This window comes from Pleurodeles waltl, chromosome 9 (assembly GCF_031143425.1).
Source record: "Pleurodeles waltl isolate 20211129_DDA chromosome 9, aPleWal1.hap1.20221129, whole genome shotgun sequence".
Classification (NCBI taxonomy): domain Eukaryota; kingdom Metazoa; phylum Chordata; class Amphibia; order Caudata; family Salamandridae; genus Pleurodeles; species Pleurodeles waltl.
Genome location: NC_090448.1, coordinates 4,493,263 through 4,516,073, shown reverse-complemented (window position 1 = coordinate 4,516,073; position 22,811 = coordinate 4,493,263). Strand labels below are relative to the sequence as shown.

Here is a 22,811-nt window from a genome sequence, read left to right as displayed (position 1 = left end):
TAAGGTGGGGGGTGGCTTATTAGCCAAGACTCAGAACCAAAGTTACGAGCTTACCGGAGGTTGTTTACCAGATAAGTCTCAAACTAAGAAATGTGACTCTGCAGAACAGAGGTCTAGCCCATGTGTACCAGGTCCATCAGGTGCACTATCAGATATTGATTGACTGTCATTTTGGACAATCTCTAAGGACAGCAATTCATCCATTTCTAAAACGACCATAAATGTAGCTAGAGACTGGATCTTAGATTCTTCCTTTCAGAAGAGTTTGACGTTGTCATCTAAAAATATTATATCTAAATTACAACTCATACAGAGTCAGGTTGGAGTGAACTCCTTTGTGATCTCTCATGAGAGCTCTAGGGTCCATGAGTCATTAACCTCACATTTTATACATGGAATGTGGCAGGAATCAGAAACAAAAAAGACGATGTTGATTGGGGGATGTACATAGACAAATTCAGTATATGCTTGTTCCAAGAAACCTGGGCTACCACAAATATATATAGACAGGGATTTAGTTCCTTTTGTAAGGAAGCCAAGCGGTCCTCTGCAGGTAGAGCAGCAGGAGGGCTTATCACTTGGATATGAATATCAGAGGTGGGTAAAGTTAGAGAAGTCCATGTGGAGTCACCTGATATATATGACCTGTCTATTCAGACAAAGCAAGACTTACCGTTACTTTGTATTAATGTCTACAACGGACCAGATCACCCAAAGCAAACGTCTAAAACCATTCAGAGTTTGAATGTTTTTTTTGCTAGACCATTGCTCGACCCATTTTATTATTATAGCTGGTGACTTTAATGTGTCCCTGTAACCTAACTCTGCCTTTTTAGAAATCACTCAGATAGAGGATAGGATATGGAACATTCCATCATACACGTCCCAGAGAAAGCAGCCGAATTCTAATGTCAGGGCCCTGCAAGTTATAGATCTTATGTTAACTCATGGCCTTCGCCCAGGGAATGGTCGTTTTCCATCTGATGCCCCGGCGAAATCCACGTATTTTCGAGGGTCCTATAGCAGCATTCTCGATCTTGTACTCATTGATGTGAGATTATGGCATATTTTTAAAGACCTTAAGGTGGGTGATCATTATAAGAGCGATCATGCCCCTCTCTTGGTAATATATGATAGGCAGCTTTTCTTGAAAAAAGGTGCGCAACTACATCATGACGTCTCCCTTTCCTTAGAGGTATCTTCTAACAAGCGCACCTTAAAATGGGATTCATTTCGAAATTCAAATAAACTATGGGAAAAACTCTGCAATCTAGTTCTTACTTACCAACTGCCTATTAGTACCTCACCATGCTCCCCGAATGAGGTAATGGACCTGCATGGGGGTCTTTTTCTTGCTATAAGAGAGTTATTTATTAGATCGAGGGGTGTGATTAAATGTCTGGGGAAAAAAACGCACCACAGGTGGTTTGGTATGATATGTAAAGACGCCAAGAGCAATCTCTTAAGAGCAATAAAATCAAAAGATAGAACTGAGATAATCCATGCTATGCGTGAATATCCATCCGCAATCAAGACTAGTAAACATCAATTGGAAGAAACAGTGTGGCAGGAGTTAGTACTGGCGGCCAGCGACAAAGACTCTCATAGCTTTTGGACCATGGTCACCAGAAATGGGCGCAGTGAAAACTCTAGCCCTGACTGTCACATCTCCCCTGAAGATTGGATTGTCCACTTCTCAGAGTTGTACAGTCGTGAGCCTGCCTTTCCTTTGGTCTTTGAGAATGAACCCACTGAGGAGTTGCCACTTATACCTAGCCTTATCCCCTTCTCCCTTAAGGAAACCGAGATTTCTATTAGGGCCCAAAAACCAGGAAAAGACCCTGGGCTGGATGGTATACCCACGGACATGTTTAAATCTGATCTTGCTTACTGGGGTCCCTATGTTAATAGGGTGTCAAATGCCATTCTAGTAGGTGGCATTCACCCTAAAACTTGGAAGGGAGCAATCATTGTACCTATTTACAAAAAAGGTCAGAGGGGGGTACTGGGAAATTATACACCGATTAGACTCCTAGATAACTTACAAAAAATATTTTGTTATCAGGTATTGAGTAGGCTAAAGGTGTGGATGGGTGATAATCAAGTACTGAGCCATTTACAGGCTGGCTTTAGACAGAAGATTAGCACGGTTGACCAGGCCTTCTGCTTCCTTACGATCAAATGAAAGGTGGTGGACCTGGAGGCCAGGAAACTGTTGCATTTTTAGGTCTCAGGTCCGCAGGAAATTCTGTGAAGTCTTGAACAAAGCTGGAGTGCCGGGCCCTATGTTAAATCTCATTAAAAAGCTGCATTCAGGGAGTTATGCCAGAATCAGATGGAGGACACAAGGGGAACTAACAGGTGAGATTGCAGAACGCAGAGGAGTGAGGCAGGGATGTGTGCTGGCTCCTACACTCTTTCTATTGTTTATTAATGCCTGCATCTCTTATTTAATGGATTGTGTCAGTGATGCACCCAAAATACAGGGAGTGAGGATTCTTTGTCTGCTGTTTGCAGACAATACTTTGTTATTATCTCAAACTGCCTCAGGTCTTATTAATCTGCTTGAAAAGTTCACGTGCTTCTGCAAAGACCATGGCCTGGAAACTAATACTTCCAAAACCAAATATATGGTGTTTGGCGATCCTAAACAAAAAATAAGAAGGAAGATATTTTCGGAGGGAGAGGTTTTAGAAAGATTAACCGATTTTGATTATCTGGCAATAAGACTGGAGGACTCTCATAAATGGCAGGCCCACTTATCAACGTCTGTTAGGAGCTTAAAACAAAAATCTGGGTGTATTCTGAGATATGTTGCCAAATCTCCCAGCTTTGCAATTACTCCTCCAATAGAAACATACAAAGCCCAAGCAAGGGGTGCAGTATTATATGGTGCAGAGTTATGGGGTTATTGTAATTTGAATGACCTGGAGAAAGTTGAAATGTGTTTATTGAAAATGCTATTAAAAATACTGGGAAGTTCCCCGACCCTGCCCATTAAATTGGATTTGAATCTTCACCCCATTTCGCATATTACTGCCTTAAGGCCATTGATGCATTGGATCAGTACATGGTCCTTGGACATCTTTGGCCCATATAGAGCTGGGCTTAGTGCCCTGATGAGTACGCAAGCCCCAAAGAAAGTTAGGTGGTGCAATTATGTTAAAGAAACCTTTTTTAAACTTGGGCTGAGCGATTTCTGGTTGGACCCCTCTCATTTTCCAAAAAATGCTGTGCAGCTTGTGAAAGATACATATTGGCTGAGTGTACAAATGAAAAAACTAGCAGAGGTTCCCTCGCTTAGTTTAACTGACAGTTTTTTATCCTTGAAATGTCATTATGAATTTGAGCACTTTATGGACTTGATTGCATCTCCTTCAGCACGTGAACTTTATATTAGATTGAGGTTAGGAACATTACCCCTTTGCTCTTTTACTTGCAAATGGACTAACTCATTCTGGCACTGACAGTGATTTATGCCTGATGGGATGTGGAGTCGTTGAACATACAGCACACATTTGATTTTTCTGCCCCGCCTATTCTAAGCCGAGAGCACGTTGGCTTATGCCACTCTGCAGATCCTTGGGTTTTGGAAGCGGGTTTTTAGCTCTTAGGGTTTTTAAATCAAATGCTTATGCTAATGTGGCATGTGCATTGGCAAAGTTCTTGGAGGTAATTTGGCCCATCAGACTTAAATCCTTGAAGTCATAAGCATGTCACTCAGTACTATTATTGTCATGAGTTAGCAATTGTAAATCGAAAGCCAATAATATGGCGAGGAGATGAGAATTAGCTCCTAAGTGAGAATATGTGACATGTTGTAGCTGGTAGTTATTCTTTTAATACTGTTTTTCATAATTCCTTAATGTTTTTTATCATAATGTATTGTATTTTTAAATTAGGTTTGTGATGTGGTGGAAATGTTATATTTATTAGTTGCTATTGCTATTACCACCTAGAAGTTTTATAATCTTTTCCTTTTAACTTTGATGTATTTATGTCTTTTTTCCATGTGCTTTGATGGTATTTTATTTTACTGAAATAAAGCTAACTAACTAACTAACTAACATGCAGGAACCACCACGATTAGTAACCCACGGGTGCGTTGTGCATTCAGTAGAAGTTGAAGCTTAGGCTATAGGTTTCTGCGAACCCCAGAGGGATCTCCGGCCATCCTTTGTAACCAGCCTCAGCAGAGGGATATTGACAGCCCAAAGTACTCACAGTCATCTAGAAGTGAGGGAGAAACAGTAACAATGAGTTGCAGGCCCCTTTTGTGTGTGTGTGTGTGTGTGTGTGTGTGTGTGTGTGTGAGTGGGAGGGTGTGCTTCCTGGGATTGTCTGTCAGGTGCAGTTTTGTTAACTCCTACCAGGAAGGGGGACTCAACCGGTGGTCAACAGCCAAGCTTTGCCTGAAGTGTGTCCTACCCCACAGTGTGAGCATGGAATAATATATCTTCATGCTATTGTGAGGAGTCAGCGGTAGAACTATCTTTGAGTTTTGTGTTTCTTTTTCAATGAAATGCAGGTGCTCATTCCCACTGTTTATCTCTCAGGCTGGGTGAACCAGACTGGTGGGCCAATGCTGCCCTGTTTTGAGGGTGCTGTTTGGGCGGCCATTGGAGGTGTGACGTGGCAGGCGCTGATTGGGTGCCTTCAAGAGCAAGCTTTCCTCACAATGCACTTACATTTGAAACATGGCGGGCATGATTTTGGGATCCCTGTAATTTAGAGCAGGTTGGTCAGAGAGCCACATCTCACTCTAAGTGATCATATACATATCTATGAATGTATGTATGTCTATATGTACGTATGTATATAATAGGCCTGGGTGGAGTTCATGAAGTCCAAGTCAGCAAAATTCAGTGAAGTTGAATAAAAACTCTGCAGAATTCCACGGAGGTGGAGTTCCCTTGACCCCGGAGTCCTGAATGCGCCAGATCTCAGAAGCACTGAGAGGGGTCAGGCCAGGTTAGCCTTCAGGAGAGGGCCATAGGCAGTGAAAGCTGCTGGTTCAGGCCTCTTGTGCACCGGCCTGTCCTGTGTGCAGTACACACTGGGCAGGCCGGTGGACTAGAGACCTGAAACAGCAGCTTTCTTTCGCTGCTTACGGCCTTGGCCTGAATTCAGGCCAGGGCCACAGCAGCAAAAGCTGCCAGGCCTTTTGTGCACTGCCCCGTCCCATGTGGAGCTCACAGCACAACCCTAGTATATTAGTGGTATACATATTGGAGGACTATCCGAAGGGCAGCGGAAGGCTGCACAGGGTCAAAGCCAGAGATGCAATCAACTTGTAACATTGTTGCCAAGTTTGCCAGGTCCTTGTGTGATGAGCTGCTCCAGCCCCTCTCTATTTTTTGAATTCTGGGACTTGTAGTCTTGGTATGTCTAGTGAAAGGAGCAAGAACTACAAGTTCAGGAATTCAAAGAAAAAACCTGACTGGAGAAGCTCATCACACATGGACAGGCGAAGCTCGACAGGGCGCCTGTGATCAGAGGGTGTGGGAAAGTATCATCTTTCTTGGCATGTTACCCCCAATTTTACATGTATGTAAGTTTGTTTTTGCCTGTCTCACTGGGATCCTGCTACTCAGGACCCCAGTGCTCATAGTTTGTGGCCTGAATGTGTATACCTGTGTAGTGACTAACTGTGTCACTGAGGCTCGGCTAACCAGAACCTCAGTGCTTATGTTCTCTCTGCCTTTAAATTTGTCACTATAGGCTAGTGACCACTTTTACCAATCTCAATTGGCATACTGAAACACCCTTATAATTTCCTAGTATATGGTACCTAGGTACCCAGGGTATTGGGGTTCCAGGAGATCCCTATGGGCTGCAGCATTTCGTTTGCCACCCATAGGGAGCCCAGACAACCCTTTACACAGGACTGCCATTGCAGCCTGAGTGAAATAATGCACATGTCATTTGACAGCCATTTTCACTGCACTTAAGAAACTTATAATTCACCAATATGTCTAACCGTCACTTGCTGAAGGTTAGGTGCAAAGTATCTAAGTGTGAGGGCACCCTTGCACTAGCAAAGGTGCCAACATATAGTTCAGGGCCATTTTTCCAGACTTTGTGATTGGGGGGACACCATTACACGTGTGCACTACATATAGGTCAATAACTATATGTAGCTTCACAATGGTAACTCCGAATATTGCCATATAACATGTCTAAGATCATGGAATTGTCCCCCATTCCATATCTGGTATTGGGAAGGCAATTCCATGCATCCTGGGGGCTCCACTATGGACCCCCAGTACTGCCAAACCAGTTCTCTGGGTTTTTTTCTGCCACTCCCCTTTCCTTTGTCCAGTTTCGTGCCAGAGCAGGGACTGCAGTTTCCCTAAACCAGTGCAGATTGGCTTATGCAAGGAGGGCACCATCTGTGCCCTTCAAAGCATTTCCAGAGGCCAGGAGAAGCTACTCCTCCCAGGCCCTTCACACCTATTTCCAAAGGGAGAGGGTGTAACACCCTCTCTCAGAGGAAATCCTTTGTTCTGCCTTCCTGGGACCAGGCTGCCCAGGCCCCAGGGGGGCAGAAACCTGTCTGAGGGTTGGCAGCAGCGGTAGCTGCAGAGAAAACCTTGGCAAGTTAGTTTGGCAGTAACCGGGCTCTATCCTGGAGACCTGGGGATGTATGGTATTATCCCCCCAATACCAGAATGGTATTGGGGTGACAATTCCATGATCATAGACATGTTACATGTCCATGTTCGGAGTTACCATTGTGACGCTACATATAGGTGTTGACCTATATGTAGTGCACACGTGTAATGGTGTCCCCGCACTCACAAAGTCCGGGGAAATTGCCCTGAACAATGTGGGGGCACCTTGGTTAGTGCCAGGGTGTGCACACACTAAGTAACTCTTCACCTAACCTTCACTAAGTGAGGGTTAAACATATAGGTGACTTATAAGTTACTTAAGTGCAGTGTAAAATGGCTGTGAGATAACGTGGACGTTATTTCACTCAGGCTGCACTGGCAGGCCTGTGTAAGAATTGTCTGAGCTCCCTATGGGTGGCAAAAGAAATGCTGTATCCCATAGGGATCTCCTGGAACCCCAATACCCTGGGTACCTTAGTACCATATACTGGGGAATTATAAGGGTGTCCCAGTGTGCCAAATCAGAATTGGTAAAATTAATCACTAGCCTGCAGTGCCAATTTTAAAAGCAGAGAGAGCATAAACACTGAGGTTCTGGTTAGCAGAGCCTCAGTGATACAGTTCGGCACCACAAAGGGAACACATACAGGGCATACTTTATGAGCACTGGGGTCCTGGCTAGCAGGATCCCAGTGACACAGGCAAAAACAAACATACATACAGTAAAAAATGGGGGTAACATGCAGGCAAGATGGTACTTTCCTACAGGTATTCTTTACTCCCTTAGTGTTTCTTACACTCCCAGTGACCCTCTACACACTACACTAGGCCTGGGGTCCATTCGTGGTTCGCATTCCACTTTCTTAGTATATGGTTCGTGTTCCCCTAGGCCTATTGCATCCTATTGTATTCTACAGTGTTTGCACTACTTTCTGACTGTTTTACTTACCTGATTTGGTTATTGGTGTATATTTTATGTATGTTACTTACCTCCTAAGGGCATATATCCTCTGAGGTATTTTTGGCACATTGTCACTAAAATAAAGTACCTTTATTTTTAGTTACTCTGAGTATTGTCTTTTCTTATGATATAGCACCTATATGATATAAGTGGTATAGTAGGAGCTTTGCATGTCTCCCAGTTCAGCCTAAGCTGCTCCACTATCGCTACCTCTATCAACCTAAGCTGCTAGAACACTACTAATCTACTAATAAGGGATAAGTGGACCTGGCACAAGGTGTAAGTACCATTGGTTCCCACTACAAGCCAGGCCAGCCTCCTACAGAGGGGAGCTGTGCTCATAGAGTGGAAGTGAACTGTTACTTCACCAGTCTCAAGTTTTATTTACAGAAGTGTATATTCAGCTGTACTCATACAGCTGAGAAGAGGAGTGTTACAGGGTCCCAATCTTAGAGAGGTTCCCTTCTGTGGAGAACAGGAATGTGCGCCCCAATCCTACAGAATATAAAGGAACCTCTGAGGCTTTCACATACCATGAATTATATTCCAGCAACACCGGTTCTTCTTTTGGTTTGGTGCCATCCAAGACCTTTTGTGTTTACTAAAAGTATATATATCATATCTTTACAAATAGGTGCCTTCTTCAATCATTGGTCTGTTATTCTGTCATTCATATTTGTCTTGCAAACACTACAGCATAGATTATTGGCAGAAGGGTCGGCCCACTTCAGCCATTGGCCAACTTCACTGTGAGTGACGGCATTCTGCTGTCTCTCCAGGACCAACCTCACACACAGCCCAGCTCCACTGAGTGCCAGGGACTACTACAGAAGTGTGTGCTTTTTAGATCAAAAAAGGTATTTTTGCTTTTAGCCATTGTTGTTCTTTTACATTGAGAGGACTCTGCAGGTTTACCAACAATAAACGTTTGCAAGATGAAATAAGCTCTGACAAAGCAAAAAGGATTGTAGCCAGCCCCAGCTCTATTGCCTTTTCTAGTGCTTGTTTCAGAAAAGCAGTCATGTGTGTTTGTGAGTTACAGGTCAGTTGGGTATAGGTACAGAGTCATATATCTCTTCAGTAAGGTCATGAGTCAGTTTGGTATGGGTAGAGGGTCAGATCACCTTAACTGCAAGGTCACCAGTCAGCTCAGTATGACTTCAATGGCAGAGGTCAGTTCAGGGTGGCCCTAGGGTCCTGGAAGTTCTGTGCCACTGTGGAACCTACACAGGGCACGGGTGGCTGTGAAGGGCTGCCTCATGGGCATCTGGGGGCAGGTAGGCAGCTTTGCCTTGGGTAATGCTTTTTAAAGAACCCTACTCCTGCTACAAAATATATTATCCTTATATTGTCTGTTTACCCTTCATCAGGCATCATGGTGGTGTAACTGGTGGGCGGCACACAATGCTGGAGCTATCTGGTGAAATTAAACTCTCTTCTCAAATATCATTTTTCCTTTACATAATGGGGTGCTTCTCGTGTGTGAGGGCGGTGCTGCAGGAAGCTTGTGACTCAGGCCTCACAAAGGTTTCAGAGAGGCTTGTGGCTGGGTAGCCACACAGCTGTTTCAGCTGCTCCTGGTGCAGGAGGTAGACCTCCCAGAGGGCAGTCACAACCTACCTGTCCTGTGTGGTCAGCTGAGCCCTCTGGTGTACATCAGGTGTTGGGTTGATGCACACCTTGCACAGATGCCGGCTGTTTCTATGGGTGTTTGCTGTAAGCGCCCCGCCTTAACTGAACCCCTTGACTAGTGACTGCAAAGCACCACTTACTCATGAAGTTCCCCATCACGCTGATCCCGATGGACTTGGTGTTCATGCTCGGTGCGTGAGCCCCAACTTTGTTCCATCCGCGGCCTTCGTAGACGTTGCCATCTTCACCAACCAGGAAGCTGCAAATTGAGAGTAGAAATTAAAACTTGTGCGCACAGAATAACATTTCTCCTGGCCAGTGAAGCTTATGGACCACACAGTGTGAGGAAGGGTGGGGACTGCACAATTATGCACATAAATAGTTTAAGGGGCCCCTCTGCTATAAAGGGTGGGTAGTTGGACTACAGCAGAGAAGCCACTGAAACCAAATGGCATCAAACTGTTGCTTTGAAAGTCTTCTCTTGTGAAGCCAACAGCTCAACTGGAAGTCCAAGACTGTACGGGTTCCTGCTGCACAAGGCGCAGGGGGCTGAGATCTCAGAGATGGTTGGTGGGTGAAGCATTTTCAACAAGGATGTGGAAGCGATGCCTGAGCCGCTGCGCGACCCCCGGAAGGTCAGGAATGAGACCCATCTCCCCTCTCTAGCTAAGGTTACTTGTGTGGAGTCAGAGCAGGGGCTGTGCTAATGTCTGGTAGGTTTCGGATTAGTTCACCAAGGCCTTTGGAACTCAATGGATCTTGGGTTAATCCCTGGTATTGTACAAGGACTGGTCTTGTCTCTGGAACCACAGACTCCAAATACTACTGCAGCTCACTCAAGTATTTCCTTGTAAGTCTTTGCCTGTCTGGGCACAGAGAGGTTCAACAGCTGCACCCCACTCTTGGAGGATGGTGAGATCCAGAATGTCTAGTTCACATGCATCATGCACAATTTACATTTTGTCCAAACACTGTTACTCTTTTTAAGGAAAATTAATAACATTGTTTTTTTAAAAAGAAACATTACTAATATGTTTTTCAAGTTAAGTAATATGTTTGACAACTCCAGGTCCTATAGCATGTGATATTTTGAGCAAATATGAGATAATTATCTTCATTTTAGTCAGTACTGTCACAGATTCTGTCCAAGGGATACAATTACAGCCTCAAATGTTAACTTAATAGCCAAGCGTCAGTGTCTGGTGTAGTAGGCCGAAGCTCCCTGTCTAGTATATTGGGCAGAAGCTGTCAGTGTGCTTCATACTGCCCTCTTCAAGATCTGAAGCTCTTGAAGCCATGGACCTTCAAGCATGGCTGGCACTGCCCGCAGGGGCTAAAGACAGGGTAGGGGATGTGGCACATGGTGGTTAGTGGATTGGAACGCACGGGCTGGCACCAGCCGCAGGGGCTAAAGATAGGACAGGGGAAGTGGCACACAGTGGTTAGTCGGTTCTCACACAATGGTTGGCACCACCCGCAGGGGCTAAAGACAGGACAGGGGAAGTGGCACACAGTGGCTCATGGGTTCTCAACCACAGGTTGGCACCATCCGCAGGGGCTAAAGATAGGACAGGGGAAGTGGCACACGGTGGCTCATGCAGGACAGGGAAAGTGGCACACGGTGGCTCATGGGTTGTCACCCACAGGTTGGCACCATCCGCTGGCTAAAGTCAGGACAGATAAGAGCTGGCGTTGGCTCATGGGTTCTCAAGCTTGGTTGGCACCATCTGCAGGGGCTAAAGACAAGACAGGAGGAAGTGGCACACAGTTGCTCATGGGTTCTCATGCACAGTTTGGCACCATCCGCAGGGGCTAAAGTCAGGACAGGTAAGGGGCACACAGTGGCCCATGAGTTCTCACGCGCAGTTGGCAGCATCCGCAGGGGCTTAAGTCAGGACAGGTAAGGGGCACACAGTGGCTCATGGGATCTCAAGCATGGTTGGCACGATCCACAGGGGCTAAAGACAGTGCAGGGGACATGGCATACATTAGCTCATGGGTTGTTATGCACATGTTGGCACTACCTGCATCGGCCAAAGACAGTACAGGGGGAAGTGCACACAGTGGCTCATGGGTTCTGACTCTCAGGTTGGCACCATCCGCAGGGGCTAAAGACAGGACAGTGGCACATGGTGGCTTATGTGTCCTCATCCACAGGTTTGCACTGTAGGAAAATAGCCTCTTTCTAGCTTGGTTACCCCCTTATTGGCCTGTTTGTCAGTGTTTTTGACTGTCTACAGGGATCCTGCTTACCAGGTCCCCAGTAGTTATGATCTCTCCCTTAAATTTGGCTGTTGGTTACTGTCGACACAGTATTCCACCCAAAATTGGCATACTGGTGCCCCCTTATAAATCACTAGTATATGGTACCTAGGAACCCGGGGCATTGGGGTTCCAGTGGATCCCTATGAGCTGCAGCATTTCTTTTGCCACCCATAGGGAGCCCACAGAAAGGCTTCTGCAGGACTGCCATTGCAGCCTGTGTGAAAAGGCAGGACAGGGAAAGTGGCACACAGTGGCTCATGGGTTGTCACCCACAGGTTGGCACCACCCGCAGGGGCTAACATCAGGACAGGTAAGAGCTGGCGGTGGCTCATGGGTTCTCAAGCTTGGTTGGCACCATCTGCAGGGGCTAAAGACAAGACAGGAGGAAGTGGCACACAGTTGCTCATGGGTTCTCATGCACAGTTTGGCACCATCCGCAGGGGCTAAAGTCAGGACAGGTAAGGGGCACGCAGTGGCCCATGGGTTCTCACGCGCGGTTGGCAGCATCCGCAGGGGCTTAAGTCAGGACAGGTAAGGGGCACACGATGGCTCATGGAATCTCAAGCATGGTTGGCACGATCCACAGGGGCTAAAGACAGGGCAGGGGACTTGGCATACATTAGCTCATGGGTTGTTATGCACAAGTTGGCACTACCTGCATCGGCCAAAGACAGGACCCTTTCACTGCCATTTACACTGCACCATGTAACTTATAAGTCACCCCTATAGCAGGACCTCCATCCCTGAGGCCAGGGTGCAAGGAACCTGTGTATGAGGGCACCCCTACACTAGCAGAGGTGTCCCAATGACCTCCAGGACCATTTTCCTAGACTTTGTGAGTGCGGGGACGCCATTTTACACATGTACTGGACATAGGCCACTGTAAGAAAGTACCATCTTGCCTGGCATGTTACCCCCATATTTCACTGTATATATGTTGTTTTAGTGTATGTGTCACTGGGACCCTGCCAGCCAGGGCCCCAGTGCTCATAAGTGTGCCCTGTATGTGTTCCCTGTGTGATGACTAACTGTCTCACTGAGGCTCTGCTAACCAGAACCTCAGTGGTTATGCTCTCTTTGCTTTCTAAATTGTCACTAAGAGGCTAGTGACCAATTTCACCAATTCACATTGGCATACTGGAACACCCTTATAATTCCCTAGTATATGGTACTGAGGTACCCAGGGTATTGGGGTTCCAGGAGATCCCTATGGGCTGCAGCATGTCTTTTGCCACCAATAGGGAGATCTGACAATTCTTACACAGGCCTGCCAGTGCAGCATGAGTGAAATAACGTCCACGTTATTTCACAGCCATTTACCACTGCACTTAAGTAACTTAAAAGTCACCTATATGTCTAACCTTCACCTGGTGAAAGATGAGTGCAAAGTTACTTAGTGTGTGGGCACCCTGGCATAGACTGTCTACTAGGGAACAATTTAGAGACATCAGCTTGGACAGAAGTGGAGTTGGAGGCTCATGCAGCAATGCTGGGCATATATTTGCTTTGACAAGGGCTCAGGCCAAAAAGCAAAAAGGACAGGGTGACTTGGATCCTGGAACAATGGACCAAGTGCTCCCTAAAGCTATGGTTAGTAAGGGTAAATCCCTACCCACTATCCCTCCCTCTACAGATGATTCAACTTCTGAGGAAGAAGAATCCCCCCCCTGAGCAGAACCTTCACCACAGGAGCTGGCAGCAGACACTGCTGAGCTTTTGGGTGGAGGGGGGCCTGCCAGGGAGGAGCTGAGTGTGGCACAGCAAACCTGTCCCACATTAGAGGGTCTAAGACAGCAAGCTGTCAAACAGCAAAATGGGGATGTCAGTGACTCACATAGAGTTTACTGGGAGGACAACCTCTTGTACACAGAGGCAAGGTATCCAAAACCTGGAGCAGCCAGGAGATTGGTCATTCCCCTGCAGTACACAGAGTTCCTCCTAACTCTGGCACACAACATTCCCTTGGCTGGACATGTGGGTCAGATTAAAACATGGGAAAGGCTTGTCCCCCTGTTTCACTGGCCTAGGATGTCAGAGGACACAAAAGACTTTTGTAAGTCCTGTGTGACCTGCCAAGCCAGTGGCAAGACTGGTGGCACACCAAAGGCTCCCCTTATTCCACTGCCTGTGGTTGGGGTTCCCTTTGAAAGGGTAGGGGTTGACATAGTTGCCCCCCTTGACCCTCCTACTGCTTCAGGCAATATATTTATCTCGGTGGTAGTGGACCATGCCACAAGATATCCTGAAGCAATTCCTATAAGGACCACTACAGCACCTGCAGTGGCAAAAGCCCTCCTGGGAATCTTTACCAGGGTGGGTTTCCCAAAAGAGGTGGTATCAGACAGGGGTAGCAACTTTATGTCTGCATACTTAAAGGCCATGTGGAAGAAATGTGGTGTAACATACAAATTCACCACACCTTATCATCCACAAACAAATGGACTAGTAGAGAGGTTTAATAAAACTCTCAAAGGAATGATAATGGGACTCCCTGAAAAACTCAGGAGGAGATGGGATGTCCTGTTACCTTGCCTCCTTTTTGCTTACAGGGAGGTACCCCAGAAAGGAGTGGGCTTCGGCCCCTTTGAACCCCTATTTGGACACCCTGTAAGAGGTCCTCTAACACTTGTAAAGGAGGGTTGGGAACAACCTTTAAAAGCTCCTAAGCAAGACATAGTGGACTATGTACTCGGCCTAAGATTCAGAATGGCTGAGTACATGAAAAAGGCCAGTAAAAACCTTCAGGCCAGCCAAGAGCTCCAAAAGCAAGGGCATGACCAGAAGGCTGTTCTGATTCAGTACTAACCAGGACAGAAGGTGTGGGTATTGGAGCCTGTGGCCCCAAGAGCACTCCAAGGGGGTCATTCCGACCCCGGTGGACGGCAGGCGCCGCCCGCCGGGCGAGACCGCCAAAAGACCGCACCGCGGTCAAATGACCGCGGCGGTCATTTTGACTTTCCCGCTGGGCGAGCGGGCAACCGCCAAAATGCCGCCCGCCCGCCCAGCGGGAAAGCCCCAGCAACGATGAAGCCGGCTCCGAATGGTGGCAGTGGCACCCGTCGCGATTTTCAGTGTCTGCTTTGCCCTTAATGGGGCCCTGTTAGGGGGCCCCTGCAGTGCCCATGCCAGTGGCATGGGCACTGCAGGGGCCCCCAGGGGCCCCACGACACCCGTTCCCGCCAGCCTCTTCCTGGCGGTGTAAACTGCCAGGAACAGGCTGGCGGGAAGGGGGTCGGAATCCCCATGGCGGCGCTGCTTGCAGCGCCGCCGTGGAGGATTCCCTGGGGCAGGGGAAAACCGGCGGGAAACCGCCGGTTTACCTTTTCTGACCGCGGCTTTACCGCTGCGGTCAGAATTGCCCCTGAAGCACCGCCAGCCTGTTGGCGGTGCTTCCTCCGTCCCCGGCCCTGGCGGTCCATGACCGCCAGGGTCGGAATGACCCCCAAGACAAATGGAGTGGACCCCATCTTATTGTTGAAAAGAAGGGAGAGGTCACCTACTTGGTTGACCTGGGCACTACCAGGAGTCCCCTTAGAGTGCTCCATGTCAATCGCCTAAAACCCTACTATGACAGGGCAGATCTCACCCTGCTCATTGCAACAGATGAAGGACAGGAAAAAGAGAATGACCCTCTCCCTGAGCTCTTCTCTTCCACAGAAGAGGATGCTCTAGTAGAAGGTGTAGTGTTGGCAGACTGTCTTACTGCTGAGCAGAAAGACAACTGCATAAATCTCCTGGGTCAGTTTTCTGAACTCTTTTCTACTGTGCCAGGCACCACTTCTTGGTGTGAGCACACTATAGATACTGGAGACAGCATGCCTGTGAAAAGTAAGATCTATAGGCAGCCTGACCATGTCAGGGACTGCATAAAACAAGAAGTTCAGAAAATGCTTGAACTGGGAGTGGTTGAACATTCTGAAAGCCCATGGGCCTCTCCTGTGGTGCTTGTACCAAAGCCTCACTCTAAAGATGGGAAAAGAGAGATGAGGTTTTGTGTAGATTACAGAGGTCTCAACCAGGTAACTAAAACTGATGCTCACCCTATACCCAGGGCAGATGAGCTCATAGATACACTGGCTTCTGCCAAGTATCTAAGCACCTTTGATTTGACTGCAGGGTATTGGCAGATCAAGTTATCAGAGGATGCTAAAGCAAAAACTGCATTTTCAACTATTGGAGGACACTACCAATTCACAGTAATGCCCTTTGGTTTGAAAAATGCACCTGCCACTTTTCAGAGGTTGGTGAATACAGTCCTACAAGGGTTGGAGGCTTTTAGTGCAGCATATCTAGATGATATAGCTGTCCTTAGCTCCACCTGGGATGATCACCTGGTCCACCCATGGAAAGTTTTGGAGGCCCTGCAAAAGGCAGGCCTCACTATCAAGGCTTCAAAGTGCCAGATAGGGCAGGGGAAGGTGGTTTATCTGGGACACCTGGTAGGTGGAGAACAGATTGCACCACTTTAGGGGAAAATCCAAACTATCATAGATTGGGTTTCCCCTACAACTCAGACCCAGGTGAGAGCCTTCTTATGCCTCACTGGGTATTACAAGAGGTTCATTAAGAACTATGGCTCCATAGCAGCCCCACTTAATGACCTCACTTCCAAGAAAATGCCTTAAAAGGTATTGTGGACAGCTAGCTGTCAGAAAGCTTTTGAGGAGCTGAGACAGGCCATGTGCACTGCACCTGTCCTAAAAAAGCCCATGTTACTCCAAGAAATTAATTGTTCAAACTGATGCATCTGAATTAGGGGTAGGGGCAGTCTTATCACAACTCAATTCTGAGGGCCAGGATCAACCTGTTCCTTTTATTAGCAGGAGGTTGACCCCTAGAGAAAAGCGTTGGTCTGCCATAGAGAGGGAGGCCATTGCTGTGGTCTGGGCACTGAAGAAGTTGAGGCCATACCTGTTTGGCACTCACTGCATTGTTCAGACAGACCACAAACCTCTACTTTGGCTAAAACAAATGAAAGGTGAAAACCCTAAATTGTTGAGGTGGTCCATATCGCTACAGGGAATGGACTATACAGTGGAACATAGACCTGGAAGTACCCACTCCAGTGCAGATGGACTCTCCAAATATTTCCACTTAGACAATGAAGACTCATCAGGTCATGGCTAGTCTTATTGTCCTTCGTTTGGGGTGGTTGTGTAGCAAAGTACCATCTTGCCTGGCATGTTACCCCCATATTTCATTGTATATATGTTGTTTTAGTGTATGTGTCACTGGGACCCTGCCAGCCAGGGCCCCAGTGCTCATATGTGTGCCCTGTATGTGTTCCCTGTGTGATGACTAACTGTCTCACTGAGGCTCTGCTAACCAGAACCTCAGTGGTTATGCTCTCTCTGCTTTCTAAATTGTCACTAACAGGCTAGTGACCAATTTCACCAATTCACATTGGCATACTGGAACACCCTTATAATTCCCTAGTATATGGCACTGAGGTACCCAGGGTATTGGGGCTCCAGGAGATCCCTATGGGCTGCAGCATTTCTTTTGCCACCCATAGGGAGATCTCACAATTCTTACACAGGCCTGCCAGTGCAGCCTGAGTGAAATAACGTCCACGTTATTTCACAGCCATTTACCACTGCACTTAAGTAACTTATAAGTCACCTATATGTCTATCCTTCACCTGGTGAAGGTTGGGTGCAAAGTTACTTAGTGTGTGGGCACCCTGGCACTAGCCAAGGTGCTCCCACATCGTTCAGGGCAAATTCACCGGACTTTGTGAGTGCGGGGACACCATTACACGCGAGCACTGTAAATAGGTCACTACCTATTTACAGCGTCACAATGGTAACTCCGAACATGGCCATGTAATATGTCTAGGATCATGGAATTGTCACCCCAGTGCCATTCTGGCATTGGGGGGACAATTCCATGATCCCCGGGTCTCTAGCACAGAACTCGGGTACTGCCAAACTGCCTTTCCTGGGGTTTCACTGCAGCTGCTGCTGCTGCCAACCCCTCAGACAGGTTTATGCCCTCCTGGGGTCCAGCCAGGCCTGGTCCAGGAAGGCAGAACAAAGGACTTCCTCAGAGAGAGGGTGTTACACCATCTCCCTTTGGAAATAGGTGTCAGGGCTGGGGAGGAGTAGCTTTGATGGGCACAGATAGTACCCATCTCTGCATAAGCCAGTCTACACCGGTTCAGGGATCCCCCAGCCCTGCTCTGGCGCGAAACTGGACAAAGGAAAGGGGAGTAACCACTCCTGTGACCTGCACCTCCCAGGGGAGGTGCCCAGAGCTCCTCCAGCGTGCCCCAGACCTCTGCCATTTTGGATTCAGAGGTGTGCTGGCACACTGGACTGCTCTGAGTGGCCAGGGCCAGCAGGTGATGTCAGAGACTCCTTCTGATAGGCTCTTACCTGTGTGACTAGCCTATCCTCCTTCCTAGGTAGCCAAACCTCCTTTTCTGGCTATTTAGGGTCTCTGCTTTGGGGAATTCTTCAGATACCGAATGCAAGAGCTCACCAGAGTTCCTCTGCACTTCTCTCTTCACCTTCTGCCAAAGGATCGACCGCTGACTGCTCAGGACGCCTGCAAAACCGCAACAAAGTAGCAAAGACGACTACTGCAACCTTGTATCGCTTATCCTGCCGCCTTCTCGACTGTTTCCTGGTGGTGCATGCTCTGGGGGTAGCCTGCCTCCTCTCTGCACCAGGAGCTCTGAAGCAACCGCAGGCAACAAAAGACTGCATCACCGGTCCTCTGGGTCCCCTCTCAGCACGACGAGCGTGGTCCCTGGAACTCAGCAACTCTGTCCAAGTGACTCCCACAGTCCAGTGACTCTTCAGTCCAAGTTTGGTGGATTTAAGTCCTTGCCTCCCCACGCTAGACTGCATTGCTGGGTACCGTGTGATTTGCTGCTGCTCCGGCTCCTGTGCACTCTTCCAGGATTTCCTTTGTGCACAGCCAATCCTGGGTCTTGACACTCTAACCTGCAGTGCACAACCTTCTGAGTTGTCCTCCGGCGTCGTGGGACTCCCTTTTCTGACTTCGAGTGGACTCCGGTTCACTCCTCTTCCAAGTGCCTGTTCTGGTACTTCTGCAGGTGCTGCCTGCTTCTGTGAGGGCTTCCTGACTTGCTGGGCGCCCCCTTTGTCTCCTCATCCAAGTGGCGACATCATGGTCCTTCCTGGGCCACAGCAGCACCCAGAAACCCTAACCGCGACCTTTGCAGCTAGCAAGGCTTGTTTGCGGTCTTTCTGCGTGGGAACATGTCTGCAAGCTTCTTCACGACGTGGGACATCCATCCTCCAAAGGGGAAGTTTCTAGCCCTCTTCGTTCTTGCAGAATCCACAGCTTCTACCATCCAATTGCAGCTTCTTTGCACCCTCAGCTGGTATTTCCTGGGCATTTGCCCTCTCTCGACATTGTCGCAACTCTTGGACTTGGTCCCCTTGTTTCACAGGTACTCAGGTCTGGAAATCCACTTTGTTTGCATTGCTGGTGTTGGTCTTCCTTGCAGAATTCCCCTATCACGACTTCTGTGCTCTCTGGGGAATATAGGTGCACTTTACACCTACTTTTCAGGGTCTTGGGGTGGGCTATTTTTCTAACCCTCACTGTTTTCTCACAGTCCCAGAGACTCTCTAGAAGCTCACATAGGTTTAGGGTCCATTCGTGGTTCGCATTCCACTTTTGGAGTATATGGTTTGTGTTGCCCCTATACCTATGTGCTCCTATTGCAATCTATTGTAACTTTACACTGCTTGCGTTACCTCCTTTTGCTATTACTGCATATTTTTGGTATTGTGTACATATATCTTGTGTATATTTGGCATCCTCATACTGAGGGTACTCACTGAGATACTTTTGGCATATTGTCATAAAAATAAAGTACCTTTATTTTTAGTATATCTGTGTATTGTGTTTTCTTATGATATTGTGCACATGACACCAGTGGTATAGTAGGAGCTTTGCATGTCTCCTAGTTCAGCCTAAGCTGCTCTGCTATAGCTACCTTCTATCAGCCTAAGCTGCTAGAAACACCTCTTCTACACTAATAAGGGATAACTGGACCTGGCACAGAGTGTAAGTACCCCTTGGTACCCACTACAAGCCAGACCAGCCTCCTACAGTCACTACCTACGTTCAGTTACATAATGGTAAATCCGAACATAGGCATATTTGGTATCAAACATGTTGGAATCATACCCCGAGGCTTTTGCAAGCATTGGTTGTATGATTCCATGCACTCTGGGGCTTCCTTAGTGGCCCCCAGTTTTGCCATTTCGTCCTTCTGATTTTTTCCAGGAAGTCCCAGCTGCTGACACTTCACAGACATGTTTCTGCCCTCCTATTGCTTGAAAAGCTCAAGCCAAAGAATGCAGAACAAAGGATTTTATTTGGGAGAAGGGTGTTACAACCTCTCCCTTTGGAAATAGGTGTTACAGGCTTGGGGGGTTGTGAGAAAGTAGCCTCTTTCTAGCATGGCCACCCCCACTTTTGGCCTGTTTGTGAGTGTATGTCAGTGTGTTGTTACTGTGTCACGGGGATCCTGCTAGCTAGGACCCCAGTGCTCATAGATAAAAACATATATGCCAGTGTGTTTTGCCTGTCTCACTGGGATCCTGCTAGCTAGGACCCCAGTGATCATAGTTTGTGGCCTAATGTATGTGTTGTCAGTAGTACTTGACTGTGTCACTGAGGCTCTGCTTACCAGGGTCTTTGGGCATTTGCGGAGTTTATGACCTCTTCAAACTGGAAGGAGATGGCTGCCTTCAAAGCCCTGTTGTCATTGGTCTCATGCAACAAGGACAAAGCAGTCCAGAGCAGGACAGACAACCAGGTCTTGAGGACCAGTATAAAACACAAGGTGGCTCCAGTCCTCATAGCAGAGCAGGGCAGGGTCTTGACAGAGGAGTCTCTGATGGCAATTTATCTGCCTGGGAGGGAGAATGGGTGTGCGAACCATCTCAGCCACACATTCCCCTCCTCTGTCTCCATGTCCCTGTGCTCTCAGTTACTTCAGGAGATTAAAAATAGGTTCCGACCTCCGTGGCTGAATCTGTTTGCATCTCTTCAGGATGCTCTCTCGCTTCCAAACGCCAGCAACCAAGATCATCTGCGGAGTTCCCCAAGGGTCCTCCCTCAGCCCCACCCTCTTCAACATTTACATGGCCCCGCTCGCCAATATCCTCCGCCCTCACGGAATCACCATCATATCCTACGTAGACTACCCCCAGCTCGTCATCTCCCTCACCAGGAACCCCACCACCGCCAAGACCAACCTCCAAGCCGGACTCCTAGACACCGCCAACTGGATGACAACAAGCCACCTCAAACTAAACTCATCATCTTCGGCCCCAACAAAACAATATGGAACGACTCCTGGTGGCTCACCACCCTAGGACCACCTCCAACACCCGCCACCCACGCACACAACCTCAGCGTCATCTTAAATTCTTCTCTCTCCATGACCCAGCAAATGAACTCGATCACCTCCTCCTGCTTCAACACCCTCCGCATACTGCAAAAAACCTTCAAATTGATACCCATAGAAACTAGAAAGACAGTCACCCAGGCACTCATCAGCAGCAGGCTAGATTACGGAAACACCCTCTATGCTGGCACCACAGTCAAGCTTCAGCAGAAACTCCAGAGGATCCAAAATGCAGCCGCACGCCTCATCCTGAACCTTACATGTCATGAACACATCTCCGCCCACCTCAGATCCCTCCACTGGCTTCCTATCAACAAAAGGGTCAGCTTCAAAGTCCTCATCCACGCACACAAATCCCTCCACAACACTGGACCAGCCTACCTCAACGAAAGAGTGAACTTCCACATTCCCACCCGCCACCTCCGCTCCGCCGACCTCGCCCTCGCCACTGTTCCCCGCATCCAACTCACCACCTCAGGAGGTAGGTCCTTCTCCTACCTCACCCCCAAAACCTGGAACTCCCTACCCACCAACCTCCGCAAGACCCGGGACCTCATGTCTTTCCGTAAGCACCTCAAGACATGGCTCTTTGAACAGTAAAACAGCAGCCCCCCCTTTTAGCCCCTCCCAGCGCCTTGAGACCCTCACAGGTGAGTAGCACGCTTTATACATTTTTTTGATTGATTGATTGATACTCTCCTTCCCAGATACTGCTCCCTTCTGTCATGTCAGCAGGGTAAGCACAATGAGTTTCAGGTAGCCCTCAGGCCTCTTCTTCAACTTCCCTCCCTTTCGTCTCATCAGGAGAGGCTTGTCCAAAATCAGAAGGGAGCAGCTAGCGGTAGTGGTGGCCACCTGGAGACTTAAACCCTGGTTCCAACTACTGTGTCATATGTCAATCTTCCCTCTGTGGATCTTGTCTGCAGTGCCATCTCCTCTCATGGTTCATCTCCTACTAGAGAAGTCTCTAAAGCAGCTCTCCCTGGGGATTGGCTAGAGGCATTAGGATGTTCCTCAGGGAGAAGACTAAAAATCTACAAGAGGCATTGCAATTCTTTTGTAAATGGTACTTTTGAGGGGTTTACTTTCAGTCTCTAGTGATGGGGGAAATGTTTTGGAGCTCCTTGGGGATGGTTTTTTCTTTGGTTTGGCTGTACCTACTTTTCACAGGTAATGGGCAGCAATCAAGGCCTTCAGGGGTCCCTCTACAGCATGGTTTGATCCACTGGGCTCTGGACTGATCAGAAGATTTCATTTGAAGAGGTTTATTGTTAATTCTTCAGTTCATTCTTGGGATTTGCTTTGGGTATTGAGGTATTTGCAGGAATCCCATTTTAAGCCTCTGCCCACTGATTCTTTGAAATGTGTGAAATATTTCAGAATATAGCTCTTTTTTCTTGTAGTCATTACATCAGACTGCAAGTTGCGGGAAACTGAGGCCCTGCTTTTTCACGATCCCTTCTTAAACTACTTTCACGACAAGGTAGTTTGGTAATAAGATCCTTCATCCTACAACTTCAACAATGAGGCCCTTATTGCGAATTTGGCGTTCTTCCATGAAGGCTGAAGGGGGGAACGGGGGGTGTAGTGCTTGTTGTGTGGGGGGTAGCCCTGTCACCTGTAGCCTTTTTGCCATGGTTTTTGTGTTGGTGCTAACGCCACGGAAACCATGGTGGAAGGTGGCTCCTAAGACCGCCAGCAGTCTTCTGTGGAACGCTGGGTCAGAGATGATCATCTCTAGTCCGGCGTTTCCGACCGCCATGGTGGTATGAGTGGAGATGTTGTGGGTGGTCAGCACCGGCAGCCTGTTGGGGGTGGGACCGCCACATTTACCCTGGTGGTCAAAAGACCGCCAGGGTCAAAGTGACCACCTGTGTATTTGGATTAGAATTGTCATGTTGTTAGCTTACCAAAAATCTGGAGTTTCCCTTCCTTTCACTAT

General features: G+C 47.9%; 1 protein-coding gene across 2 annotated transcripts in view; it reads right to left on the bottom strand.

Annotated features, from left to right (window-relative positions):
- Positions 1 to 22,811, bottom strand: part of LOC138258813 (peptidoglycan recognition protein 1-like) — a 70,933-nt gene that overhangs the window by 11,760 nt on the left and 36,362 nt on the right. For both annotated transcript variants that reach the window (XM_069206061.1, XM_069206062.1), the window contains exon 4: positions 9,348 to 9,466. In XM_069206061.1, the coding sequence (XP_069062162.1) occupies positions 9,348 to 9,466 (119 nt within the window). The remainder of the gene's footprint in view (positions 1 to 9,347; positions 9,467 to 22,811) is intronic.